This window comes from Perognathus longimembris, chromosome 23 (assembly GCF_023159225.1).
Source record: "Perognathus longimembris pacificus isolate PPM17 chromosome 23, ASM2315922v1, whole genome shotgun sequence".
NCBI classification, from domain to species: Eukaryota; Metazoa; Chordata; class Mammalia; order Rodentia; family Heteromyidae; genus Perognathus; species Perognathus longimembris.
The window spans coordinates 30,811,381-30,831,175 of record NC_063183.1 but is presented as its reverse complement, the minus strand read 5'-3'; the positions used below and the strand labels follow the sequence as shown (position 1 = coordinate 30,831,175).

General features: G+C 47.7%; 3 protein-coding genes across 4 annotated transcripts; 1 reads left to right on the top strand and 2 right to left on the bottom strand.

The window, feature by feature from the left end:
• Positions 1–618: 618 nt before the first annotated feature.
• On the bottom strand, positions 619–7,191 carry Serinc4 (serine incorporator 4). The gene is made up of 12 exons (XM_048332057.1): positions 7,038–7,191; positions 6,236–6,403; positions 5,881–6,059; positions 5,153–5,232; positions 4,074–4,167; positions 2,904–3,115; positions 2,615–2,710; positions 2,299–2,425; positions 1,867–1,939; positions 1,291–1,339; positions 1,008–1,155; positions 619–805 (listed from the first exon to the last, which is right to left on the bottom strand). The coding sequence occupies exons 1-12, from the start codon at positions 7,143–7,145 to the stop codon at positions 619–621; spliced, it is 1,521 nt and encodes a 506-aa protein (XP_048188014.1). The 5' UTR covers positions 7,146–7,191.
• Positions 7,192–7,654: 463 nt separating this feature from the next.
• Hypk (huntingtin interacting protein K) lies at positions 7,655–8,774 on the top strand. 2 transcript variants are annotated; one of them, XM_048331885.1, is made up of 4 exons: positions 7,666–7,883; positions 8,137–8,192; positions 8,415–8,466; positions 8,611–8,774. In XM_048331885.1, exons 1-4 carry the CDS (start codon positions 7,722–7,724, stop codon positions 8,704–8,706), a joined length of 366 nt encoding a protein of 121 aa, XP_048187842.1. In that variant the 5' UTR covers positions 7,666–7,721; the 3' UTR covers positions 8,707–8,774. The 2 variants fall into 2 exon arrangements, with proteins under 2 accessions (XP_048187843.1, XP_048187842.1); XM_048331886.1 differs by lacking the exons at positions 8,137–8,192; positions 8,611–8,774 and having other exon boundaries at positions 7,655–7,883; positions 8,415–8,474.
• Positions 8,775–10,980: 2,206 nt separating this feature from the next.
• Positions 10,981–19,625, bottom strand: Mfap1 (microfibril associated protein 1). Its single transcript, XM_048331881.1, has 9 exons — positions 19,437–19,625; positions 18,806–19,025; positions 17,173–17,302; positions 15,807–15,994; positions 14,978–15,086; positions 14,717–14,877; positions 12,929–13,088; positions 11,459–11,548; positions 10,981–11,366 (listed from the first exon to the last, which is right to left on the bottom strand). The coding sequence occupies exons 1-9, from the start codon at positions 19,513–19,515 to the stop codon at positions 11,184–11,186; spliced, it is 1,320 nt and encodes a 439-aa protein (XP_048187838.1). The 5' UTR covers positions 19,516–19,625; the 3' UTR covers positions 10,981–11,183.
• Between the last annotated feature and the right edge of the window lie 170 nt (positions 19,626–19,795).

The following is a 19,795-nucleotide window of genomic DNA, read 5'->3' as shown; positions in this document are numbered from 1 at the left end:
TCCTGCTGTTTGCCAACTTCCTGAGGTTAGTTGCTCTCAAGTGTTGTTCACATTCTCTTCTGTCATTCCTCATGGAACAAGGTTTTTTTTTTTGTCTTCGCACTTCCCTTGACCTCAAAGTCAGGACTAAAACCTAGGATAGCCTCTGTGCTCCTTTCTTCCTGTGCCCTGGTTTGTTCTGCGCTTCTGGGCTTCTTACATCCCTGTGCCCAGGGCTGAACTGCTTATTTTCTTTATTTGCAAAGGCAAAGCCAGTCTTGAGTCCCTGTTGGTCTTTCCCTGCCCCCACCAGGAGCCAGGAAAGGGCTGGTGCCACGCTGTCTGCCAGGATCAGCAGTGGTTCCTGAGCTGCTGATTTGAGAGGCTCTTAAACTGAAATGAAGACTTAACATAGCTCCATTTAGTCAGATACTGCCTGTAGCATTAAAGTGTGTGTGACCACTTTTTCCAATTCAGATGTAGTGTTAGGGTCTAAAGGGACGTAACTTCCCTTTCTGCCCTTGGAGGTGTTGAGCTGGGCAACTCCCGTAAGCCAAGACTAGGGAGCACAATATTCAGGGGACCCCAGCTTATTGTTACAAACAAGAAAACAAAACAAAAACTCCAGACTGGAAGCTTTTACCCAGCAATACTGATGCGGTGCTTGAAGATAAGAGGGTGCTGAGGATTCTGGGCAGGGGACCAACAGATTGGTGCCAGTAGCAACCCCAGGTAGAGAAGTACACAGGCCCAACATGAGACAACCTTGACCCAGAAGGTGGCCCAGCTACCCTTGGTGAAGGTCTCCAGTTCTGCTCCTTCATAGCTGTGGAACCAAAGACTTGTTATACAATATACAGGATCTCAGCTTTTAGGACTAGTCTACCTCCCCTCAAGCATGGCAGCAGACCCTTGTGTCTGAGACCCCTTAGAATGAGCTTGAATTTTTTTATCCCCTCTAAAAGAGCAGGGTTTTTTGTTTGTTTTTTCCCTTTTAGGAGAGTATCTCGGGCCTACCTTCATCCTACCTGAACCAGTTGGTAAGAGTAACCATAACATAGAGCGAAGCAAGGAAAAAGACGAAGTGGAAGGCAGAGTAGCTGTAGGGAAGATGCTGGGCTTGTACTGGAGTTGCTGGAAGGTGGTGGTCTTGGTCAGCTGGCCCACCCCTTTGCCCTGGGGAGAGGAAAGGCTGTTGGGAAGCAGGGCTGCAGAACCCAAACCCCGCTTCCCTCATCCCCCAGCTAATTCCATGTAAGCTCTTAAGGACTACAGAGTTAGCATTGCTTAGATTGTTCATTTGACACTCACCATTCTCTGGCTCAATTGATTCTGGGCAACAGAAACAGAGTGAGGGCTTCTGCAAAAACAGGATAGCATGATTTGGAATGGCTTCAAAGAATGTGATGTTAATCTAGGAAATTCCCCTTTGAAAAAATAGGTCTAGTGAAGAAGTGGAGGCATTATCTGGGGGTTCAAATTCTTGCTCCAGCATATAACTGGCTATGCAAACTTTGGTAAGATGTTTAATCTTTTGTGCCTCAATTTCTCCATTTGTAAAATGGATGGAGCAAATACCACCTACCTCACAGGGTTGTTGTGAGGATTACATTAAATGAGATTATGTATGTAAAGTATCTAGCACAGTGCTTAGCCCATTGTGGATATTCAATAAAAGGTAATAGCTAGAATCTGAGCATTCTGGGTATAGAGGTTGGTAGGTGTGTGTGTGTGTGTGTGTGTGTGTGTGTGTGTGTGTGTGTGTGTGTGTGTGTCTTGGGGAAAGGTTTTGGAGATATTAAGCTCTTTGTGTGTGTGTGTGTGTGTGTGTGTGTGTGTGTGTGTGTCGGGGAAAGGTTTTGGGGATATTAAGCTCTTGCTCCTCACCTGGAACTCATAGTTGTAAACCTTGATTATCCACAAGGGCCCAAATATCTCAGCCAGGTATGAAGCCTCATTGCTGGGAAAGAAGAGAATTCTCAAGCTGGTCCCCTCAAATAGAGAGGTTGAAACCAGCTAATCCACATAGGTAACTTACAGGAAGGTACTTTTCACCAAAGATTAAGTCTGTTTATGTAAGGCCCCTAAAATCTACACATTTAAATTCTCAAGTCATTTCCCCCTTCCCCCGTCATCTCTTTAACAGATCATCTGACAAAGTGCTATTCTTAGAAGTTGTCCCTGTTCATGGAGAGCTTTTCTCCTAGTCTCGCTGTTATGTTTAAGTAAACCAGGGCCCTAGACAGTCTCCTGATTATCTCTCCCTCTCCTGGGCATTCTCCCTCAGCTCACACCTCTCCCCTTGACACCTTTACTCACCAAGCAAAAAGCACACAGGCATACATGATGGCAGCACTTAACGCAGCTACTGAGGTATCTGGTACTTGGGGTTGCATTTTACTCAGGCCAGGCAGGCACAGAGTATGATTCTGTCCCTGAAGGATTACTGGAGAGTGGCAACAGAAGAGAAAGGTGTTATGATCAAAATGGGATATTAGACAGATGCAGAGTAAGTTTACTTCTGGCCGTTTTCTGTATATGTGGTGCTGGGGAATCGAACCTAGGGCCTCGTGTATCCGAGGCAGGCACTCTTGCCACTAGGCTATATCCCCAGCCCCTAGTTCCTGTCTCTTACCTCTCTCTGGAGGACGGCTGGACAATGCAGAGAAAGTCAGGTACATGATATAGCAGCTGATGATTGAGGCTTGTAGAAGGCCAGAACGGGGTTGCTCTAGGAAGAACAAGTATCATTGCTTTAGGCTATAGGGTAATGGTAATTTTATCTCCCACCTGTACTTTGTCTCCTCCTTCCCTTGAGGAAAGCAGATTGTACCAGACTATTTAAGATTGGGAAGGCTAATGAGGTTTGCTGTAATACTAAATGGCTTTTGAAATCTGGAACATAATAGGGCGTGTATACCCACTGAGGCGGATGCAAGGAGTGATGGAGAGGAAGGACAGGAGGCCACAGAAGCAAATGTTGAGAATAAGCAGCATCTTGTTGAGCAGGCAGCCCGTGGGGTGTGTGTAGTGGTGAAACAAGAGCACAGTTCCTACAACTGCCAAGCTGTAGAATCCTGTGGTAGCCAGCAACACAGCTAGGAACCAGCTGCAGTCTTGGGCTGCACCTGTCTGCCTAAGGAGGAGAAATGGGAGGTGGTTTGGAGTATCCACTATTAACTCTTCTGCCTCCCTTTCCAGAAGATTGGTCTGATGACTTATCCCACTGTCTCTGAGTGTGTGAGTGTGTGTGTGTGTGTGTGTGTGTGTGTTTATCCTGGAGCTGAGTTCTGTCCTTGAGCTTTGGTGCTGAAGGCTAGCGCTCTACCACGGGATCCACAGCTCCACTTCTGACTTTTTGGTAGTTAACTGGAGATAAGAAACTCAGACTTTCCTGCCCAGGGTTGGCTTCAAACCTCAATCCTCAGATCACAGATTTTTTAGCCTCCTGAATAGCTAACATAGGTGTGAACCACTGGCACCTGGAATCACCTGGTTTTTTTTTGTTGGTCACCACCAACTTGGGTTTGAACTCAGGGCTTCATGATCTGCCTCTTTTTTTTTTTTTTGCTAGTCCTAGGGCTTGAACTCAGGACCTGAGCGTTGTCCCTGAGCTGCTTTTGCTCTACCACTTGAGCCACAGCGCCACTTGGGCTTTTTCTGTTTTATATGGTGCTGAGGAATCAAACCCAAGGCTTCATGCTTGCTAGGTAAGCACTCTACCACTAGTTCACACTCCCAGTCTCTTATCTGCCTCTTTAGCCACTCCTCCAGCCTGGCTTTTTGCTATTTACTTTGAAGATGGAGTCTTGTGGACTTTTGTACTTGGGCTGGCTGCAAACTACTATATTCCCGGTCTCTAGTTACTTGACTACAATTTCTAGTGACTGGCTTTATTTATTTTTCTTAAAACAGTACCGAGGGTTGAACTAAGGGGGTCTCCCCTTGAGCTCGGCCCCAGCCCCATTCCTGAGGTTTTTGGGTAGTGCTTGGTGAGATGCCATGGCCCTTTGTGCTCTTTGCCCCATCTTCCTACATCCACTAGTACTCGTCAGCCTCCCTAGGAAGAGCCTTTAAGGTTACAGGTCCCTTACCAGTTCTTGTTCCAGGAGTGGGCAAAGGCTGTGATAAGCACCAACTGCAGTAGGATGAATGTGAAGCCTCCACAGATGCCAATGTAGTGCCAGGCTGCAAAATGGGCAGCAGTGGGAAAAAGGTACCTGGTCATATCAGTCACTGTGCCTCTTCTCTCCAGGTTTTTTTTTCTTTTTTTTCTTTTTCTTTTTCCTGGAGGTCCTAGGGATTGGACTCAGGGCCTGGGCATTGTCCCTGAGCTTTTTTGCTCAAGGCTATATTGTTCTACCACTTGAGCCGCTGCTCCACTTCTCAGGCTTTCTGGGTGAGAGTCACATGGACTTTACAGCCAGGCAGGCTCCCAACCGTGATCCTGAGACCTCAGCCTCCCAAGTAGCTAGAATGACAGCCATGAGATACCAGTGCTTGGCCCCACATTTTTTTTTGGTAGAACTTGGTTTGAACTCCCGTCCTCACACTTGCCAGGAAGGTGCCCCAGCTGCCGAGGCACACCTCCAGTTTTTCTTCTGCTGGTAATCTGAGGTAGGGCCATGCCTGGGCGCCATCCACCCGTGTCAGGCTTGTTTCTCAGTAGTTAGGATAGCAGATGAGAGCTTTTCTGCCTGGGCTGGCCTTGAACTCTTTTTAAAAAATTTTTTTTTTGGCCAGTCCTGGGCTTGGACTCAGGGCCTGAGCACTGTCCCTGACTTCTTTTTGCTCAAGGCTAGCACTCTACCATTTGAGCCACAGCACCACTTCTGGCCATTTTCTGCATATGTGGTGCTGGAGAATTGAACCCAGGGCCTCATGTATACGAGGCAAGCACTCTTGCCACTAGGCCATATCCCCAGCCCCTGGCCTTGAACTCTTGATTCCCATTTTCAGTAGCTAGCATTACAGGAGTGAGCCACTCAAACCTTGCTCTTTAAAAAATATATATGCTTGTAATGTTACCCAGGCTGGCCTTGAATTTAATAATCCCCCTGCCTCAGCCTCCAGGGCCTTGAGATTCCAAGTATGTGTCACTACACCTGGCTCTCTGCCCAATATGTTAGAATTTTAGCTTACTGCTGTTTAGGGGATGTGCGACAGACAGTACCTGGAAAGAGAAGCTCATCTGGGATGCAGAAGGCAACAGCACAGAGGCCTAACAGGAACAGCAGCTTGAGGAGCCAAAAGCTGGTTGTTGGGGGAGAAGAAAACTAGACTCAGAAGAAAAAGCAAGAATGAAGAATGCCTATGGGAAATGGAGGAAAACAAAACTAGAGGATGAGGGCAAAGAAGACAAGAGTTAAGTATAGTATAGGAAAGGAGCTAGCCCCAATTGAGAGGGTCTGGAAACAAGCCTCTTGTATTGACTTCCAAACTAACTCAGACACCTGAGCAATATCTGAGCAACACTTTACACAATGACGCCATTGTCATCTCCACTTTGTAGACATAAGCAGCTACAAAAGGTTAAGTATCTGGCTTGTGGCCACTCAGTATTGTGGAAGCAGGGACTCAAACTCGTTTGTGTCTTTTTTTTTTTTCTTTTTTCTTTTTTGCCAGTCCTGGGGCTTGAACTCAGTGCCTGGGCTCTGTCCCTGAGTCTCTCTGTGCTCAAGGCTGGAGCTCTACTACTTGAGCTACAGCGCCACTTCTGGCACTGAGGAATTGAACCTAGGGCTTCATGCATGCTAGGCAAGCACTCTACCACCTAGCCACATTCCCAGCCCTGTTTTCTGTCTTTACACAGTGCTATTACTTCATCCAGGAACTTCCTTTATTCCGTTTGTGTATACTTTCTTCCCCTGTCTCCTTCCCACCCATAGAGTACACACAAACCTGTTGTGCAGCTGTGCCCGTAGGCTGGTGGGGGAGTGGAGGTGGATCAGCAGGACAGCTTGCACCAGGTGGAAGGTAGCAGTTCCTGCACATAGCCGGTACACAGCCCCAGAGCCACTGAGCACTGGACAGTCAGAGTGGCCAAACAGGTGGGCACAGAATGTCGAGGGCATCTTGATCTGGAGGGAGGGTGTGTGAGAAATGGCAGGGCAGGTCATTATGGATAGGTACCTACTCACTGCTAGGTCCTCCTTTGTCTCCTCACCAAATCCAAATCTATTGATGTTTTATTGTTGTTTTTCTCCTCTGTCCATTTTGCAGCCAGCCCCCTACTACTTATTCCCTATCTTTGTACCTTGCCCCAGACTTTTTCCACCACTGTCCTTGACAGCAGGAGGCAGCAGACCGCTGAGGCCCCCATATGGATGAGGGTGTAGAGCAGGCGGCTAAAAGTAGACGTGGTGACAGAGGGCCTCCTCAGGCGGCAGCAGCTGGTACAAGGAGCAGGCCCACAGCAGGACATCTGAGGATACAGCAAATGCAGGAGAGCAAGTTGGAAATGTGCAGAAGGAGGGCATACACTGATGTATGTGTGAGGTTAACCCATGAAGTTGAATTCCAGATATTTCCCTTCCTTTGACTCAGTAATTCTCAGAATGGTTGAGAGCTATCTGGGATTGCCTTCCACGAACCACAAGCAGGGCTTTCAGCACAGGACTTAGTGCAGTATTGAGCTATAAGGTTGGGATGAAGGGAGGGGAGGTTTACCCACTGCAGAGGCAAAAAAGACAAAAGTAAGCTGGGCACTGGTGGCTCCAGTCTGTCATCCTAGCTACTCAGGAGGTTGAGCTCTGAGGATCACAGTTCGAAGCCAGCCCAGGCAAGACAGCCTGTGAAACCCTTATCTCCCATTAAACTACTCAGAAAAGGCCAGAAGTGACACTGTGGCTCAAATGTTAGAATGCTAGCCTTGAGCACAGAAAGCTCAGGGGCAGCATCCAGACCCAGAGTTCAAGCCCCAGGACACGCAAATAAAATAAAACAAATAACAATAAAAAAAGGACAAAGGAACAATAGAGAAAAGGCTTCGGCCACCATATTGTTTCCAGCTTTTCAGAAAGGAGCTTTCAAGCCTGTCTGCCCAAATACCCTCTCACCTGATACCAGGGTGTTTTCACTATGACATTGCTGACTTCACTGCGCGGCTGCTGTGCCGGGGCCTGGGAGCTGCTAGGGTCTGTGGCTGCCTTTGCATCCACCACCATCTTTGTCTCAGGAAGAGGCCCAGGTCCACCAGACGAGATGTAGCTGAGAAAGTGGCAGTGCCTGACTTGAGCCCATGAGACTGCCGCTCCGCCGGGGCGGATCGCCGGGTCCGAGGCACCGTGGGGGCGCACGAGGAAACGAACCCCAGTCTCGGGGAAGCGGTGCGTGCATGCACGCAGACGCCCTTGTGAGTGAGGGTGCTTCCTTCCAGGGGGCTCTTCCCCCTAGATTAGGGAGTTTGCAAATCTGGCCCCGGGGATTAAGGTTCCTAATTGGTTTAGGATTAGCACGCGTGCTGGTTGGACACTTGGGGACGTGGGGGTGGCCCCTAGGTGAGGGAGAGGGAGGGCCGCGCGCCGGGGTGGCCCGGGAGAAGACGGGACGGACGGAAGACACATCACCAGCCCGAAAGGGAGCCAGGTGCTGGCGGCGGGGGGGGCGGGGGGCGAAGAGAGCCCGGGCGGAGGGGTGTGGCCCCGCGCGGGCCCCGCCCCCCGAGGGGCGGAAGTTGGCGGTCACCGGAAGTAGCCGTGAGGCGAGGGCGCCGGTGGCGGCGGCGGCGCGGCGAGAGCGGCATGGCGACCGAGGGAGACGTGGAGCTGGAGCTGGAGACGGAGACCAGCGGCCCCGAGCGGCCCCCCGAGAAGCCCCGGAAACATGACAGCGGCGCGGCGGACCTGGAGCGGGTCACCGACTACGCGGAGGAGAAGGAGATCCAGAGCTCCAACCTGGAGACGGTGAGGCCGGCCGGCCGGCCCGGAGCGCCCGCGCGCCCGCGCGGGGCCGTGGGGCCGCCGCCCCGCCCCGCTCCGCCCCCAGGGAAACGGGGGTGGGGGGCGGCCCTGGCCCTTGCCAACACGCGCGGCCGCGAACGCTGGCGGGACCGCTGGTCCGATTTGTCTTTGCCTTCTTCTCTCCCGGGCTTAAGTTAAGCATCGTTGGGCATCGTGGGGCGTGGAGCCCCGGTAACCAGACCCGTCTTTCCCGTAGGCCATGTCCGTCATTGGTGATAGGCGGTCCCGGGAGCAGAAAGCCAAACAAGAGCGGTAAGTTTGAAACACCCCAGCCCGCCTTGTCGGCCCCTCCCTCTACCCCCCAGCCATACCCTCTCCAATTCTTGCACCGGTTCTAGGGCTTGCGACTTTGTGGGAAGAAAGCCTGCACCGTTTCTTATCTTCACTCAGTAATGTTTGTCTAGACTTATTTCCAAGGCCAGCTGGGAGTTCATGGTATCAAGGATAAGGACTAATGCACATTAATATTTGCAGGGAGAAGGAACTAGCAAAGGTCACAATCAAAAAGGAAGATCTGGAGTTGATCGTGAGTAGTAATGCCTGACAAGTGTGTGTGGGCAAGAGAGGTTGTTTGGCTCATTTTGGGTTTCCTGGAAGGAGTGGAACCACGAGTTTGGTGGCACATCAGTGATTTGAGGAAACTGAGGTAACATCGATTCTTTCCTTGCAGATGACAGAGATGGAGATCTCTAGAGCAGCAGCAGAGAGGAGCTTGCGGGAACACATGGGCAATGTGGTAGAAGCTCTTATTGCGCTAACCAACTGAGAGGTCCTTTCTCAAGACATTTTTCTGGGTTAACTTATTGCAATAAACTTTTTTCTTATTACCTTGGATCAAGTACTCTATTTCATTGTGGTGGATATAATGGAGTATAACTGCAATTTGTGATCTTCAACAACCCTTCAATGAATCCATGTGAAAGTATAAAAATGCATTTTTATGTTCAGGCATATGATGTTCAGTGCCAGGCTAGTCTAACTCATGTTTAGCCCTCATTGTTCCTTGGAGTCAGAAGAGTTACTATACCCACTGATTGGTGTCTCCAAAATAGCTTATGTATTTCATCTTTTGCTTTGAGACCATGTCTTGCTACTTAGTTAGCTCAGGCTGAGGTCTTTGCTGGAATTCCAGACATGTAACACTTTGCTCAAGTCTCCAGGATAGTATATGAATAGTAGAGAGACTAGCGCTTACTAAGAAGGTGCTAGTCCTTTCAGTCTAAAATCTAACTAGAGTTAGAATTTCAGTACTTGAAACTTGAGTAACAGAACACCTGGCTAGCAAGTGTGAGCCCCGGTACACCAAATATTTTAAGAATATTTATGTACTGGGAACATGGTTATAGTAGTATGGATTAAAAAAATAAAATTGTAACACCAAATTTATAACTGATGAGCTGGTGAATGCAAAAGCTTGGGTAAGTACCTGCTTGAGTGGACATTCAGATGGCAATGGTGCTTTCCCTAAAGAATTTTAAAGCTGGGACTGGGAATGTGTCTCTGTGGTAGAGTGCTTGCCTAGCATGCATGAAACCCTGGGTTCAATTCCTCAGTACCACAGAGACGGAAAAAGCTGGAAGTGGTGCTGTGGCTCAAATGGTAGAATGCTAGCCTTGAGCAAAAAGAAGCTCGAGGGCTGGGAATATGGCCTAGTGGCAAGAGTGCTTGCCTCATATACAGGAAGCCCTGGGTTCGATTCCTAAGCATCACATATATAGGAAATGGCCAGAAGTGGCACTGTGACTCAAGTGGTAGAGTGCTAGCCTTGAGCAAAAAGAAGCCAGGGACATTGCTCAAGCCCTGAGTTCAAGCCCAGGACTGGCACAAAAAAAAAAAAAAAGGCTCGAGGACAGTGCCCAGACCCTGAGTTCAGGCCCCAGGACTGCCTCCCCCGGCCCCCCAAAAAATTAAAGTCTATTTCTCATTTAAGAAAAAAAATTTTGGGGGCTGGGAATATGGCCTAGTGGTAAGAGTGCTTGCCTCGTATACATGAGGCCCTGGGTTCGATTCCTCAGCACCACATATACAGAAAATGGCCAGAAGTGGCGCTGTGGCTCAAGTGGCAGAGTGCTAGCCTTGAGCAAAAAAGAAGCCAGGGACAGTGCTCAGGCCCTGAGTTCACGGCCTAGGACTGGCCAAAAAAAGAAAAAAAATTTTGGTGCTAACACCGAGGCTTGAGTTCAGGGCCTTCCATTCTTGTTTAGACTTTTCGCTCAAGGCTGAGGCTCTATCACTTGAGCCATAGCTTCATTTCTGACTTAAAAAAAAAAAAAAGATGGTCCTGGGGCTTGAACCCAGGGTTTGGGCACTGTCCTTGAGCTTTATTACTCATCATTAGCACTCTTCCACTTGAGTCAGTTCCACATCTGGCCTTTGTGGTGGTTAACTGGAGACAATCTTATACTACTACTCAGGCTGGCTCTGAACCTTGATCCTCAAATCTCAGGTAGCTAGGATTACAGGCATGAATCATCGGCACCCAGCTTGCTTTAGTTTATAGTTAATCCTTGTCAGTTTATACACTTCCCCAGTATGCTAAACATTCTTAGTGTATGATTCTTTTATTTGACACATATATACATCAAATGGATCAAAAAGTATGTTCACTTAGAAAAGCTGACTCTACCCAAAAATGCAGAAGAGATTTCAGTAAGCATAGACTAATAACTACTCCTAACCCTCAGGTAGGAGTAATACACTGTCTACTTGCTCACTGACCCAAGTGAAGGTGCTAGAGAAAGAAACCTGAAACAGTCCCAAGTAAATCTGGGAAGTCACACAGAGAAATCTAAGATTTCTCAAGTTTTAAGACTCTAAGCCTGGGGGCTGGGGATATGGCCTAGTGGCAAGAGCGCTTGCCTCATACACATGAGGCCCTGGGTTCAATTCCCCAGCACCACATATATAGAAAATGGCCAGAAGTGGTGTGGTGGCTCAAGTAGCAGAGTTCTCGCGTTGAGCAAAAAGAAGCCAGGGACAGTGCTCAGGCCCTGGAGTCCAAGGCCCAGGACTGGCAAAGAACAAAACAAGAAAACTAAGCCTATCCGGATAGTACTTTTCTGTGGGTTTCTCAATAGAAGTCCAGACCTCACAAAACACCTTTGAAGACTGGGCAGCCCAGAAGCACAGTGGGGCAGTTATTCCAGTAGGCTGCATACAAGAACCACGTAAACGATGGTAAAAGGAAACCAAAACCAGATGTTGAGAGTTCTTTTGTGTCCACAGTTGGAATATAGTTGTATCTTATGTAGTTTTCCGCTTCTTCGCTGATGGTCGCTCAAATACATCTCGTACTCCAGCTGCCTTCTGTTTAAAGAACTTTGTGTTCTGGGCACTCTCTTGACCCCATGCTGAGTCAAAGGAAGTGGTGTCTTGATCCACAAGGTGGGTGTATTTGGTACGACCAGAACGTCCAAAGTTCTTGACCTGAAGGAAGGGTGGGTAATGAGTTTTAGCAGCAAATATGCCTCAGCCCTCAATATATTTTTCTTTGTTAACAAGGGTCTTGGTCTCCATACCTGCATGACTTTAGGAAGGATCGTTTTGTTGAAATGATCCTCAAGGGTCGGTGCGCTAAAATCTCTCTTGTATACTTCTTCATCTTCATCCTGTAAAAAAGAAAGCAGTCTGGTTTGATCTCCCAAGAAGCAAAGGGTATTGAGCCTTTCTTTAGGATACATGACTAGTGGACATGAGATTCATCTGCCTGTCACACCTGAAGGTTGGCGCTAGCTGCTCATTTTCTCACGTGGCTTCAATGCTGTAGACCTCTATAATCTTCAGTTCTACATTTTCTGATTTGTAATGTACCTTGGATATTTTATTGGGACATCTGGGGTGAAAAATTTCTTCTCCCTTCTAATTGGCTTCTTCTGATTTATTTTGAACATGGGACTAGCATTCTCTCAAATGATCCAGATTCAAAAATTGAGTTCCTCTGTGGATATTCGGTCAGTTGCCACATTCTATTAACACTTTTTTCTTTTGCTGGTATGGGGGTTTGAACTCAGGTCCTCCCATGCACACTAGGCTGGTACTTTTAACTTGAGCCTTGCTTACAGCCTAGCTTTCAGCTGGTTATTTTTTGTGCTGGTACTGGGGCTCGAACTCAATGTACAACAAACTTGCAGAGCTTGATGTATGGCTTATGAGAGGATACTGATGAAGTGTTGAGAACCTAATTAGTTGGGCACCTAGGTAGATTCCATTTGTATGCCATTATTTCTTTCTGAGAGCTGAGTAAAATGGAACCATTAGCGGCTGCTGGTTGCTGCTTCTACCATCCAGTTGCTAATGCTTTTCACTGAGTTTATATTCTGAGGCGAAAAGCAAATCAAGCTGGGCACCGTGGCCCATGTTTGGCACCCTCGCTATTTGGGAGGCTGAGATTGGGAGGGCTATAGTTAAAGTCTAGCTGAGGCAAAAAAAGTTCATGAGACTCCACCTCAATGAAAAAACTGGCTGCTGTAGTAACATATATGTCATCCCAGCAAGGAGTATAAATACAGTCATGGTACAGGCCAGCCAGACAATCACAAAAATAAACAGAGCTAATAGAGGTAGGGACTTGGCTCCAGTGGTACAGAGCCTGCCTACCAAGTCCAATACCTTGATTTCAAACTGTACTGCCATCAACAATAGCAGAAGGCTGACTACTGGCAAGTGCATGTAACATTCAGTGAGGTTAATCTCATCCAGGGACAAAGGGAACTCAAAAGTAAGTGTCTGAGTAGCTGGGCTCCAATGGCTCAAGCCTATAATCCTAGCTACTCAGAAGGCTGAGATGTGAGGATTGCAGTTCAAAGCCAGCCTGGGCAGGAAAGTCCGGGAGACTCTTATCTCCAATTCACCACCAGAAAACTGGAAGTGGTGCTGTGGCTCAGTTAGCCTTGAGCTGAAGAGCTCAGGGATAACAGCCAGGCTCAGAGTTCAAGCCCCACAACCTACCAAAAAAGCTGCTGAGTTATTCCTATTGGATTTTCACTTACCATGAAGAAGGCACCTCGGTGATAATACTTCTGTAAAAACTTGTATTTGCCTTTAACAGCTTTGTTGGTGATGACTTTCCCATTTGCCCGAAGCTCAGCTCGCCTCTCTTCCTCAGTCAGGTTTCGCATGCGTTCAATTTCTGCTTTTTCCTTTTCAAGTCTGTCCAGAAAGGAAAACTGTACATTAGTATATTTTCAGCTTCAGAAAGGTTCAGTTGTCTCAAAACAACACTTCTAGTTCCTTTCAGTTATTATTTACCTTCTTCAATTCTAGTCTTTGCCTGTAAGGAATTAAGATCAGGAGTTCAATTAACAAAAGGTGAGCTGGGGGGCTGGGAATATGGCCCAGTGGTAAGAGTGCTTGCCTGGTATACATGAAGCCCTAGGTTCGACTCCTCAGCTCCACATATATAGAAAAGGCTAGAAGGGGCGCTGTGGCTCAAGTTGGCTGAGTACTAGCCTTGAGCAAAAAGAATCCAGGGACAGTGCTCAGGCTCTGAGTTCAAGCCCCAGGACTGGTACAGACAAAAAAAGGCTGAGCTGGCCCTCATTATGCTTACCTTGCACACAAAAGCTCAGGACAGTGGCCAGGCCCTGTGCTCAAGCCCCAGGACTGGCCCTCCCCCCTCTCCCTAAAGAACAAACTGAGGACAGTTAATCTGTTGATGGTTTTCCTTTGTAATCTGAAATTAACCTCTCAGAATAGCTTTTTTCTCTAATTAGTAATTTAAGGAAATGGATTATTTGGCTCAGAAATGCATTTTTTATTTATTTTTTGTCAGTTGTGGGGCTTGAACTTGGGGCCTAGGCAGTGTCCTTGAGGCACAGTTACATTTCTGGTTTTCTGGTGGTTAACTGGAGATAAGAATCTTACATGGACTGCCAATATGGCCTAGTGGTAGAGTGCTTGTCTTGTTTACATGAAGCCCTGGGTTTGATTCCTCAGCACCACATATATAGAAAAAGCCAGAAGTGGCGCTGTGGCTCAAGTGGTGGAGTGCTAGCCTTGAGCAAAAAGAAGCCAGGGACAGTGCTTAGGCCCTGAGTTCAAGCCCCAGCACTGGCAAAAAAACCCAACAAAATCTCACAGACTTTCTTGCCGTGGCTGGCTTTGAACTGGATCCACAGATCTCAGCCTCCTGAGTAGCTAGGATTATAGGCATGAACCATCAGCAACCGGCTAAGAAATGAATTTAACATGGTGATGGGGTATATTATGTGTCACAAATTCTTTCCCTCACAATATGCATGCTCCTTTTCAAGGTAACTTTGGTGTTTCTGTCTCCCAGAGATAGTCTATTTCTCTAGCCCCTTGAGCGTATGCTGGTTTGTTACTTGCTTTGACTAATAAACATGTGGCAGAAATGATACAAGAGTTCTGGATCTTCAACTTAGGAGGCCTTGCCTTTACCCTCTTGGGAGGCATTATATAGGGGAGCTCTGGTTTTACCAGAGCAACTGTACAGATAACCTCCAAAACTGAGAGAAACTAAAGTTGTTTCAGTAACTTGATTCTAGGTTGTGCTGTTAAGCAACAGTGATGACTAGTTAACAGCGAGTCATTCTGTGTCTAATCGGAAATTAAAACGAGCACTGGTTGGCACTATCACAGAGAAACACTGACAACGCTGTTTCTTTCCCCCATCACATCATAACTTTCAGTTAAGGGAACCTCACTCAGCAGCCCCAAAGCAGCCAAGAGTGGAACTCAACTATTAAAGTATGTGATGGACTCTAAAGCTGCCCTTCTGGAAGCCTGCCCTATTAGGGACCCATCCTGTTACTCACGCTTCTCGGTCTTCTCGGTCCCTCTTGATTCTTTTGAGCTCTCGAACTTTCCATGCCTCATATTCTTCCTCATCGTTTTCATCATCAGTGTTGAGAGCATCCAGTGCAGCCAGGGACCGTTTGTTCTCCTCGAGCTCTTTCTTGGTCTCCTCTTCGACAATCTGGATACGGAGAATATTTCAGCTGTTAGCCTTCCTTGACAGACAAACCTCACTACATGAATCCTTGTGCTCGAGTAATCATTATAACCACTCCCAGTACCTTGAGTGTGTACTTGCGTCTCTCCTCAGCCAAGCGTTTAGCTTCCTGCTCCAGCTCCTTCTGTTTTAGGGCTTCGGCCTCACGCTCCTGAACGGTCACTCGGTCCTTCCTGCATCACAGAGGTCTGTTAATTGCCCAAAACCCTTACTGTGGAACTCTATCCTCTTATGCATAGTCCCATCCAAGTAAGACAAAGCCAACAATCTTTGTTTCTATTATTTGCAAATGGTCAAAGCCAAGAGTCATCTCAGGTCTTCAGAGTACTAAAATTCCATTCAAGTACATGGAACCTGCTAGACTGTTAAGTAGTAGGACTTCAAGGCATTTGGAAAGAGGAATTAGTTCTTCAAGCTTAACTTTGTGTTTTTATGTATATACCACAGACTGTCAAACAACTAGAAAGATGTGCAAAATGAACTCAGGCTTTCTGCTAAAACCAAAACACCTCGGCCCTGGGAAAGAATTTCTCTGCTTAATGCTTAAATTTCAGAAGGATGTGGGGTAGAAAAGATGTTGTTGTTGTTGGTTGTGGAGCTGAACTCAGGGATTGGGCACTGTCCTTGAGCTTTTTCACTCAAGGCCAGCAGGCCAGTGCTCTCTACCACTTAGCACCCATAGCACCACTTGTGATTTTCTGGTGGTTTATTGGCGACAAAAGCCTCACTGATTTTTTTTTTGCACAGGCTGGCTTTGAACCATGATCTTTAGATCTCAGCCTCCCAAGTAGCTAGGATTACAGGCATGAGCCACTGGCACCTGGCTCGAAAGGATGCTTCCAGTCAGGCCTGAAAATCACTGTGCCTTCTGATGTGGCTTATGACGTACTTACTTTCGAATGAAGACTGGCTTCAGGCGAGGCTCCATCTCGTCTTCACTGTCTGTGTACTCTTCGTATTCGGACTCAGACTCCGACTCTTCCCCAGAACGTCCTTCATCTTCCACCTCCATGACTTCCATCTCTTCATTTTTTCTTTCCTGTGCTCGCTGGCGCATCATGCCACGGCGCCGTTCTATTTCCTAGTAAGGCATACAGTTCGGCCAGTTATGCTCTAAGATGGGGACTGAACCCAGAGCCGTGTATGTGCTAAGCCACAAGCTGTACTACTGAGGTACATAGCTTCAACCCCCCATTATGGCTACTTTTGTTCCTTATAAAGCTCAACAAAAGTCAGGCGCTGATGGCTCATGCCTGTCATCCCAAAGCCAGCCCAGGCAGTAGACTCTTATCTCCAATTAACCACTCCAAAATCCAAAGTGGAGCTGTGGCTCAGAGTGGAAGAGCGCTAGCTAGCCTTGAGCAAAAAAGCTTAGGGACAGTGCTCAGGCCCTGAGTTCAAGCCAACAACAACAAACACTCAACAAGCTTGGCACACTAGTGGCTCATACTTGAAATCCTACCTACTCAGGAGTCTGAGATCTGAGGATCACGGTTTAAACACAGCCAAGGCAAAAAAGTCTGAGACTCTAATCTCCAGTTAGCAGCAAAAAGTCAGAAGCAGAGCTGTGATTCGAGTGGTACAGTACTTGAGTACAAAAACCAAATGTGAGCTCAAGTCCCTCAGTTCAAGCTCCAGTACCAGCACCATTTTTTTTTTTTTTTTTTTTGCCATTCCTGGGGCTTGAACTCAGGACCCTGAGTATGTCCCTGGATGTGTCTTTGTGCTCAAAGCTAGTACTTTACCACTTCAGCTACAGTGCTGCTTAGGTCTTTTTCTGTTTATGTGGGACCAAGGAACTGAACCCAGGGCTTTGTGGTAGGCAGGCAAGCACTCTACTGCTAAGCCGCATTCCCAGCCCCCACCAACACCATTTTTTAAAATGAGAAGCTCCATGAATTGTGACAATTAGCTGGTGCAACTTAGCACCATTTTATTTTCAGTTTTCTTTGTAACAAATAGGAAACATACTCAGAGTCCTGCCAAAAGCAGTGATCTTCAGTCTCAAAAAATTAGGCAATATTTTTGTTTTTTTTGGCCAGTCCTGAGCACTGTCCCTGCCTTCTTTTCTGCTCAAGGCTGGCAATCTACCGTTTGAGCCACAGCACCACTTCTGGCTTTTTCTGTTTATGTGGTGCTGAGGAATCAAACCCAGGGCTTCATGCATGCTAGGCAAACACTCTACTAAGCCACATCCCCAGCCTCTAGGCAATACTTTTTTGTATCTGAAAAAAAAACTCCTATTTTCCTTTATCCTACCTCATCATCAATTTCTTCTTCTTCTTCTTCACTGCTGTCTTCTCGTTCCATCCGCCAAGCATCCCCTTCTACTTCGGAGTCACTTTCTCCTACCACTTCAGGTTCCACTATTTTCCGATGTCGAGCCAATCTGAAAAACAGGATCTTTAAGTATAACACTAATGTCACAAAAGAGAAGGATTATCAACCCACATCTGTTTAGTTGCAGAGCACTCTGACATGATTGCTTTCATTAATACAGAATTCCTAGATGAAATTGAGTTGCAGATGAATGAAATTAAGCAAGAATGTCAAAGCAGAATGATTTGAATGGTAACTTCTTTTTACAAGTACTTAAATATAAAAATATAGTCAGGTGCCGGTGGCTTACACCTGTAATTCTAGCTACTGTAGAAGCTGAGATTTGAGGATCATAGTTCAAAACCTGCCCAGGCAACGAAGTCTGTGAGACTCATCACCAATTAACTACCAAAAAGCTAGAAGTGGAACTATGGCTCAAGTAGTAGAGTGCTAGCCTTGAGCACAGAGAGGCTCAGGGATAGTGCCCAGTCACTGAGTTCAAGCCCTAGGACTGGCCAAAAGAAAAGAAAAGAAAACAAAAAACGCTGAGTGCTGGTGGCTCATACCTGTAATCTTAGCTACTCAGATGGCTGAGATGTGAGGACTGTGGTTCAAAGCCAGCCTGAGCAGAGAAACCTATGAGAGTGTCTTCAATAAACTACCAGAAAAACTGGAAATGGAGCTATGGCTCAAGTGGTAGAGCCCAGGCCCAGAGTTCAAGGCCTGTGATTAACACACACACAAGAAAGAATGTCAGAGTCAGGTGCCAGTGGTTTGCACTTGTAATCCTAGCAACTCAGGAGGCTGAGATCTGGGATCACGGTTCAAAGGCAGCACAGCAGGAAAGTCCATGAGACTCTTATCTCCAATTAACAACCAGAAGTGGTGCTGTCAATAGCCAAAATTTGGAAACAACCCAGATGCCCCTCCACAGACGAATGGATCCAAAAAATATGGTACTTATACACAATGGAATACTACATAGCGATTAGGAATGGTGAAATATTGTTATTCGCAGGGAAATGGTCAGAACTCGAACAAATAATGTTGAGTGAGACAAGCCTAGAACACAGAAAACAAAGGGGCATGATCTCCCTGATATATGACTGTTAACAAAGGGAGATGGAGAGACAGTAGAGACCAAGTCTGTGAACACTGTATATGTGCTTGATACATTGTATATTGCATATGGGTCTACCTGACCTAGACAAGGGATGGAAAAACAGGTTGTAAGATATCACAAGAAATGTACACACTGCCCTACTATGTAAATGCACCCTCTTTGCACAACACCTTGTAAAAAAATTTTATGTTCAATTAATAATAAAAAAATTAAAAAAAAAAAAGAAGTGGTGCTGTGGCTTAAGTGTTAGAGCGCTAGCCTTGAGCTGAAGAGCTCAGGGACAGTGGACAGGCACAGAGTTCAAGCCCCAGGACTGGCAAAAAAAGAAAAAAAACAAAGGTGTTTGGCACACAATAAGTGCCATCCAAGAACGAGCTATTATTATTATTGTACTGTTAACTAACCAGTAGAGGTTGTTCATGTCTAGGGGAACAAAACCCTAGTCATTACCTCTCTTCCACATCTTCGCTGATACGGTTTTGTAGGCGCCGCAGACGAGGGTCACTGGATGAGTCCTCCTCCTGTTCCTCCGGCTCTGCTTCTTGTTCTTTGGCTTTCTTAATAAACTGAAATTCTTCGTCCTCCTCGTCCGAGGACTCCATAGGGGCGTAGTCTGGCCTCTTTCCGGACACATAACGTTTCACCTTCACCTTCTCCATCGAGATCTCACCTGCGTAAGGATGATAACTTAGGTTTCAGTACCCCTTTTTAAACTCGGTGGCCGTCCACAGCCGTGCGCCATACATTCGCTTCCGTAGCATTCGCTATACAAGTCCAGGGAATTGGGTGGAGGCCAAGCGAGGGGGGGGGCGGGGTCCTTCATCTATGAGGGCAGACAGGCCACAGGGGCAAGAGCGGGAGAAATGGGTCCCCCCACCCTGGGTCTGGGTCACACCCCCCCCCACGCCCCCTCCACCTCTAGGCCACGCAATCGGGGGCACGGATTGTGGGGGAGAGAGAGGGCGTTAGGCGGGAGAAACCGGGAGGCCGTGTCTTGAGGGTCGGCGGAGCTGTCACGGGCGGCCTAGGTCAGGGGAGGCAAGAAGGATGCCAAGGCCGAAAGAGAGGAGCCGCGCCGTACCTTTCTCATTGCGAACCGGGACGGCCCCGGCCGTCGACTGGATAGGCGGCTGCTTCATGAGCGCGCTGGGCACCGACATGTTGACGGCAGCGGCGGCGGCGGCTCCCCACACTGGGTGAATCCCGAACGAGGCGCAACGACCACGATCCAGAAAACCCGCTTCGCTCCTCGGCGACTCGGACCCGGCTGCGCGGCTGACGGAGACGACGCACGCCCAAGCTAGAGCGGCCGGAAGGGTGGCAGCCGAGGATTGTGGGACGGCGGAGGACCGCCAGGAGGAAGATGGGAGGAGGGAGCGGCGGCTACCTACTGCGCAGGTGCGTTGGCGGTCCTCGCGTTCTCAGTCTCGCGAGGTCTGC

What these genes read in the sequence shown, in the direction of transcription:
- Serinc4 (XM_048332057.1), bottom strand. Translation starts at nt 7,145, where the DNA reads ATGGTGGTGGATGCAAAGGCAGCCACAGACCCTAGCAGCTCCCAGGCC. An exon ending in TGAAAACACCCTGGTATCAG is followed by an intron (nt 6,404 to 7,037) that starts GTGAGAGGGTAT and finishes CTGTATCCTCAG; the next exon opens with ATGTCCTGCTGTGGGCCTGC. An exon ending in TGGAAAAAGTCTGGGGCAAG is followed by an intron (nt 6,060 to 6,235) that starts GTACAAAGATAG and finishes CCCTCCCTCCAG; the next exon opens with ATCAAGATGCCCTCGACATT.
- Hypk (XM_048331885.1), top strand. Translation starts at nt 7,722, where the DNA reads ATGGCGACCGAGGGAGACGTGGAGCTGGAGCTGGAGACGGAGACCAGC. An exon ending in CAGAAAGCCAAACAAGAGCG is followed by an intron (nt 8,193 to 8,414) that starts GTAAGTTTGAAA and finishes TAATATTTGCAG; the next exon opens with GGAGAAGGAACTAGCAAAGG. An exon ending in AGGAAGATCTGGAGTTGATC is followed by an intron (nt 8,467 to 8,610) that starts GTGAGTAGTAAT and finishes CTTTCCTTGCAG; the next exon opens with ATGACAGAGATGGAGATCTC.
- Mfap1 (XM_048331881.1), bottom strand. Translation starts at nt 19,515, where the DNA reads ATGTCGGTGCCCAGCGCGCTCATGAAGCAGCCGCCTATCCAGTCGACG. An exon ending in AGCGAAGATGTGGAAGAGAG is followed by an intron (nt 17,303 to 18,805) that starts GTAATGACTAGG and finishes CCTGTTTTTCAG; the next exon opens with ATTGGCTCGACATCGGAAAA. An exon ending in GACCGAGAAGACCGAGAAGC is followed by an intron (nt 13,089 to 14,716) that starts GTGAGTAACAGG and finishes CTTTCTGGACAG; the next exon opens with ACTTGAAAAGGAAAAAGCAG.